The sequence below is a fragment of the Labrus bergylta genome, chromosome 4 (genome assembly GCF_963930695.1).
Source record: "Labrus bergylta chromosome 4, fLabBer1.1, whole genome shotgun sequence".
Taxonomy (NCBI): domain Eukaryota; kingdom Metazoa; phylum Chordata; class Actinopteri; order Labriformes; family Labridae; genus Labrus; species Labrus bergylta.
In genome coordinates this window covers 442195-449694 of record NC_089198.1, presented here as the reverse complement: position 1 = coordinate 449694, position 7500 = coordinate 442195, and the positions used below count along the sequence as shown (strand labels likewise).

Below are 7500 nucleotides of genomic sequence, written 5' to 3'. Positions count from 1 at the left end.
CGGCGCTGGGCGGAGTTTCATACCGGACTAGACGCTCCTTTTGTCGGATTCGTTTCGACCTGACTCCCCGGGGTTTACGACTGAAAAAAACACACTCGGAAAGTCCCAAAATAATCCAAACGACCACCGCTGTGTGCAGTATTAACCCGGGTATCTGTCTGAATCTGAAGGTAAGTAGGTAAATGCGATTTTAAACAGATTTCTGGGGTTTTCTGGTCGTTTGTCCCCGAGTCACCAGAACATTCATGGCGGCTTCGCAGTGAAGGCTTCTGGGGCAGCAGCAAGACATCCAGCCCGCTCAGCCCCGAAATCATCAAACACAGCTGTTAATACGTGAAATCATCCACACAGGCGGATTCCTCCGACATTTGACTCAATTCTTTAATATCCGAAAAGCCCCTTTTCGACGCTTTTTCCCATTTTAACAGTTTTTGTTAAATGATGCGATAATCTGCAGCACGTGTTAAATTGAGCCTCCGCTCGGTGTTTCAGAAACGTTTCTGTCTTTTTTCCTGTTTTATTCCCTCAATTTATCTGTTAAATTACACATTTTCGCAGCAAAGCGTCACGTTAGCTCGCTGCGTGTCAGCGGAAGCTACGTGGTGACTCCTGCCGGAGAACAGACGCCATTACCGGGGCAGCTGGAGGCCGGCGGCCCGCTGCTCTGTGCGAAGCGCGGTAAACTCTCCGACAGTAACTTCCTGTTAAACATGATATTTAACAATAACATGATATTTAACAATAACATGATATTTAACAATAACATGATATTTAACATCCAGCTGAAAGCACTCATTCAAAGTGAAGAGTCGGAGTGTTATTCTGGGAGAGGCAGTTTAAATATCACCGTTCAGTTTGATTTATCCACAAAGACAGAATCATGGAAAGTTATCTGCTTGGATGTAAACATTAGCACAGTTTGGTTCTGCCCTCTGACAGACCTGGAACTCGGTCTCTGGTGGATCAGTGACTATCCACCGGACCGGGACTAAAGAGAGGTACCTCCTGGCCGGTGTAACGGAGTACACAGGGGCGATTCTAGAGTCTGTTGGGGCCCGATGTAAAAATCCAAAGGGGGCCCCTCCAAGCGTTCACCACCACCCTAACCCATTCACCACCACCCTAACCCATTCACCACCACCACCCTAACCCATTCACCACCACCACCCTAACCCATTCACCACCCTAACCCATTCACCACCACCACCCTAACCCATTCACCACCACTCTAACCCATTCACCACCACCACCCTAACCCATTCACCACCACCCTAACCCATTCACCACCACCACCCTAACCCATTACCACCACCACCCTAACCCATTACCACCACCACCCTAACCCATTTACCACCACTCTAACCCATTCACCACCACCCTAACCCATTCACCACCACCACCCTAACCCATTCACCACCACCACCCTAACCCATTCACCACCACCACCCTAACCCATTCACCACCACCCTAACCCATTACCACCACTCTAACCCATTCACCACCACCACCCTAACCCATTCACCACCACCACCCTAACCCATTCACCACCACCCTAACCCATTACCACCACTCTAACCCATTCACCACCACTCTAACCCATTCACCACCACCACCCTAACCCATTCACCACCACCCTAACCCATTCACCACCACCCTAACCCATTCACCACCACCCTAACCCATTCACCACCACTCTAACCCATTCACCACCACTCTAACCCATTCACCACCACTCTAACCCATTCACCACCACTCTAACCCATTCACCACCACCACCCTAACCCATTCACCACCACCCTAACCCATTCACCACCACTCTAACCCATTCACCACCACTCTAACCCATTCACCACCACTCTAACCCATTCACCACCACTCTAACCCATTCACCACCACCACCCTAACCCATTCACCACCACCCTAACCCATTCACCACCACTCTAACCCATTCACCACCACTCTAACCCATTCACCACCACCACCCTAACCCATTCACCACCACCCTAACCCATTCACCACCACCCTAACCCATTCACCACCACCCTAACCCATTTACCACCACTCTAACCCATTCACCACCACTCTAACCCATTCACCACCACCACCCTAACCCATTCACCACCACCCTAACCCATTCACCACCACCCTAACCCATTCACCACCACTCTAACCCATTCACCACCACCCTAACCCATTCACCACCACCACCCTAACCCATTCACCACCACCCTAACCCATTCACCACCACCACCCTAACCCATTCACCACCACCACCCTAACCCATTCACCACCACCCTAACCCATTCACCACCACCCTAACCCATTCACCACCACCACCCTAACCCATTCACCACCACCACCCTAACCCATTCACCACCACCACCCTAACCCATTCACCACCACTCTAACCCATTCACCACCACCCTAACCCATTCACCACCACCACCCTAACCCATTCACCACCACCCTAACCCATTCACCACCACCACCCTAACCCATTCACCACCACTCTAACCCATTCACCACCACCCTAACCCATTCACCACCACCCTAACCCATTCACCACCACTCTAACCCATTCACCACCACCCTAACCCATTCACCACCACCACCCTAACCCATTCACCACCACCACCCTAACCCATTCACCACCACCACCCTAACCCATTCACCACCACTCTAACCCATTCACCACCACCCTAACCCATTCACCACCACCACCCTAACCCATTCACCACCACCCTAACCCATTCACCACCACCACCCTAACCCATTCACCACCACTCTAACCCATTCACCACCACCCTAACCCATTCACCACCACCCTAACCCATTCACCACCACTCTAACCCATTCACCACCACCCTAACCCATTCACCACCACCACCCTAACCCATTCACCACCACTCTAACCCATTCACCACCACCCTAACCCATTCACCACCACTCTAACCCATTCACCACCACCCTAACCCATTCACCACCACTCTAACCCATTCACCACCACCACCCTAACCCATTCACCACCACCCTAACCCATTCACCACCACCCTAACCCATTCACCACCACCCTAACCCATTCACCACCACTCTAACCCATTCACCACCACCACCCTAACCCATTCACCACCACCACCCTAACCCATTCACCACCACCCTAACCCATTCACCACCACCACCCTAACCCATTCACCACCACCACCCTAACCCATTCACCACCACCACCCTAACCCATTCACCACCACCCTAACCCATTCACCACCACCACCCTAACCCATTCACCACCACTCTAACCCATTCACCACCACCCTAACCCATTCACCACCACCCTAACCCATTCACCACCACTCTAACCCATTCACCACCACCCTAACCCATTCACCACCACCACCCTAACCCATTCACCACCACTCTAACCCATTCACCACCACCCTAACCCATTCACCACCACTCTAACCCATTCACCACCACCCTAACCCATTCACCACCACTCTAACCCATTCACCACCACCACCCTAACCCATTCACCACCACCACTCTAACCCATTCACCACCACCACCCTAACCCATTCACCACCACCCTAACCCATTCACCACCACCCTAACCCATTCACCACCACCCTAACCCATTCACCACCACTCTAACCCATTCACCACCACCACCCTAACCCATTCACCACCACCACCCTAACCCATTCACCACCACCCTAACCCATTCACCACCACCACCCTAACCCATTCACCACCACCCTAACCCATTCACCACCACTCTAACCCATTCACCACCACCACCCTAACCCATTCACCACCACCACCCTAACCCATTCACCACCACCCTAACCCATTCACCACCACCACCCTAACCCATTCACCACCACCCTAACCCATTCACCACCACCACCCTAACCCATTCACCACCACCCTAACCCATTCCCATGACATCAGTCATAGTTTGAAAATGAAATGAAGGTCAAGCAGCATAAAGTAAAGCTCGTAGAAGTTCTCGTGTTCAGGGCCAGACGAGCAACATGCAGTCGTCCTTCATTCGTGGTTTAAAGAGTGGCCGTGTAAACCGTCGACTTTCAGCTGAATGTCTCTGGTTGTCATGGTTACAACAGATGGAAATTGTCCCAAAGAATGGCGTTTAGTTTAGCTTTGTATTGTTGTGTCATCAGGTGGTCTGGATAGTCTGGACCACCAGGTAACATGGGCCGACAGCTGTTCCAACATGTGTGTGTGTGTGTGTGTGTGTGTGTGTGTGTAGGGGGGCAGGGGGCGGAGTCTCCTCCGTCAGCTGCAGGATGAACGGCAGCAGCAGCGTCTCCACGGCTCAGAGCTCCAGAATCAAAAATGAAGCAGGTAAACTCACCTGATACGACCTTTACCAAAGACTACCCACAATCCCTTTCTGCAGTGTTTAAGGGACGCACCATTCAGCTGTTCATAGAAACAATGCATGCAGAAACATCCTGAGAGTTCCCCCACTCTGACCAGTACAGAGAGACCCTGGTCACACTGGTCATCTCATGTATGATTGAGTACTGTGACACATAAAGGTGTGTGTGTGTGTGTGTGTGTGTGTGTGTGTAGATGAGTGGAGTAAGGACGAGTGTCTCACTCTGTTGGAGAGGATTCGCAGTCTGGTGCCGGACGGAGACGCCATGAAGTACAAAACCACCGAGTCGCACTTTGACTGGGAGAAAGTTTGTTTTGGAAACTTCAACGCAGACATGTGTCGCAGGAAGTGGCAGAAAGTCTCCTCAGAGGTACACACACACACACACACACACACACACACACACACACACACACACACACACACACACACACACACCATGTATTGATGAGTTTTGTGTCTCAGGTGAGGAAGTACAGGACGATGACGGAGCTCATCGTAGACGCCACAGAGTTTGTTAAAAACCCGTACAAAGGCAAGAAGCTGAAGGTGAGGGGGGGGGGGTGTGTGTGTGTGTGTGTGTGTGTGTGTGTGTGTGTGTGTGTGTGTGTGTGTGTGTGTGTGTGTGTGTGTGTGTGTGTGTGTGTGTGTGTGTGTGTGTGTGTGTGTGTGTGTGTGTGTGTGTGTGTGTGTGTGTGTGTGTGTGTGTTCTGACTCTCTCTCTGGTGTTTGATCAGACTCATCCCGACTTCCCTAAAAAACCTCTGACGCCGTACTTTCGCTTCTTCATGGAGAAACGAGCCAAATACGCCAAAATCCACCCCGAGATGAGCAACCTGGACCTGACCAAGATCCTGTCCAAGAAGTACAAGGAGCTGCCTGAGAAGAAGAAGGTCTGGACCTGGACCCCCACAAGACCCTCACACACACACTCATACAGGAGGGGTGACATCATGTGACTCCTCTTTTCTTTTTCCTTCATGCAGCAAAAGTACATCACAGAGTTCCAGAGAGAGAAGGAGGAGTTTGAGAAGAACATGGCCCGCTTCAAGTGAGTCTACCTTCACCTGTTCACCTGTTAGCTTTAGCATGTAGCTAATGTTAGCTCACCTGCAGGGAGGATCATCCTGAGCTCATCGAGGAGAGGAAGAAGTCCGACCTGCCAGAGAAACCCAAAACCCCCCAACAGCTGTGGTACAACCACGAGAAGAAGGCCTACATGAAGCTGCACCCCGAGGTACACACACATATACACACACATATACACATATACACATACACACACATATACACATATACACATATACACACACACACACATATACACATATACACATATACACATACACACATATATACACATATACACACATATACACACACATATACACATATACACATATACACATATACACACATATACACACACATATACACATATACACATATACACACATATACACACACATATACACATATACACATACACACACATATACACATATACACACATATACACACATACACACATATACACATATACACACATATACACATATACACATATACACACATATACACATATACACACATATACACACACATATACACATATACACATATACACACATATACACATACATATACACATATACACATACACACACATATACACATATACACATACACACACATATACACATACACACACATATACACCTATACACATACACACACATATACACATACACACACATATACACATATACACATACACACACATATACATATATACACACATATACACACATATACACGTATACACACACATATACACGTATACACATACACACACATATACACATACACACACATATACACATACACACACATATACACATACACACGCATATACACATATACACATACACACACATATACACACACAAATACACACATATACACATACACACACATACACACGTATACACACACACACACATATACACATATACACACACATACAGACACACATACACATACATACACAGACATATACACACACATACATATACATACACACATTTACACACAAACATACACACACACACATACATATACACATACACATAAACATATCTAAACATCTGTGTGTCTGTGTGTATGTGTGTCTGCAGGTGAGTCAGAAGGAGCTGAAGGAGGCTCTGAGGAGACAGTGGTCTCAGCTTACGGACAAGAGGAGACTCAAGTGGATCAGCAAGGCCCTGGAGCTGCAGAAAGACTATGCGGTACCCAAACGTTGTCAACTTATTTAAGCAATTTAGACACAGAGATTTTCAGCATTGTCAGGTGTTTCCTCCCCTACACACCTGTCCTGTTAGACAAGGCTCAAACTAACCTATAGAGAGCTGCAGAGACCTGCAGAGACCTGCAGATAACGTGTGTGTGTGTGTGTGTGTGTGTGTGTGTGTGTGTGTGTGTGTGTGTGTGTGTGTGTGTGTGTGTGTGTGTGTGTGTGTGTGTGTGTGTGTGTGTGTGTGTGTGTGTGTGTGTGTGTGTGTGTGTGTGTGTGTGTGTGTGTGTGTGTGTGTGTGTGTGTGTGTGTGTGTAGGGCAGTATGAGAGCCTATCATGAGGCTCATCCCGACGTGAACTCGGAGGAACACGTTCGCTCCGTCCTCACTAAAGCTGAGCGACAGCTGAAGGACAAATTTGACGGACGGCCGACAAAACCTCCACCGTGAGTCCTCATCAATGCTATGCTAATGATGCTAATGTGCAGGATACTAATCAGCTGATAGGTCTAAGACAACACAAGCAAAACAAGACGATCACGACCACCATCCCTGATGACATCACTGATGACATCAGATGTTATTGGTCAGATACTTCAAAGATTTTAGAGGAAGGATGAACAAGATGCTGGCATGCTAATAAAGGCTAGCAGAGAGCAGTTTTTACATGGTGGTTAGACCTGGTAATGTAGCATCACATGATGCTATTGGGAGACGTCTAAACATCAACTTCCTGATACGAACAGTTCAACCTTTTTCAATTGTTAGCTCCTCAAAGGTCTGAAATGAAGTTAAAGCAGAATAGAGAGAT

At 48.4% G+C, this 7500-nt stretch overlaps 1 protein-coding gene across 2 annotated transcripts in view; it reads left to right on the top strand.

Moving 5' to 3' along the window:
• The window catches only part of ubtfl (upstream binding transcription factor, like), a 17631-nt gene that overhangs the window by 618 nt on the left and 9513 nt on the right, over window positions 1-7500 (top strand). For both annotated transcript variants that reach the window (XM_065953441.1, XM_065953440.1), the window contains exons 1-9: window positions 1-170; window positions 4265-4359; window positions 4591-4766; window positions 4862-4945; window positions 5134-5289; window positions 5383-5447; window positions 5513-5633; window positions 6574-6684; window positions 7008-7135. The exon at window positions 1-170 is cut by the window's left edge. In XM_065953441.1, the coding sequence (XP_065809513.1) occupies window positions 4302-4359; window positions 4591-4766; window positions 4862-4945; window positions 5134-5289; window positions 5383-5447; window positions 5513-5633; window positions 6574-6684; window positions 7008-7135 (899 nt within the window). In that variant the 5' untranslated portion in view covers window positions 1-170; window positions 4265-4301. The remainder of the gene's footprint in view (window positions 171-4264; window positions 4360-4590; window positions 4767-4861; window positions 4946-5133; window positions 5290-5382; window positions 5448-5512; window positions 5634-6573; window positions 6685-7007; window positions 7136-7500) is intronic.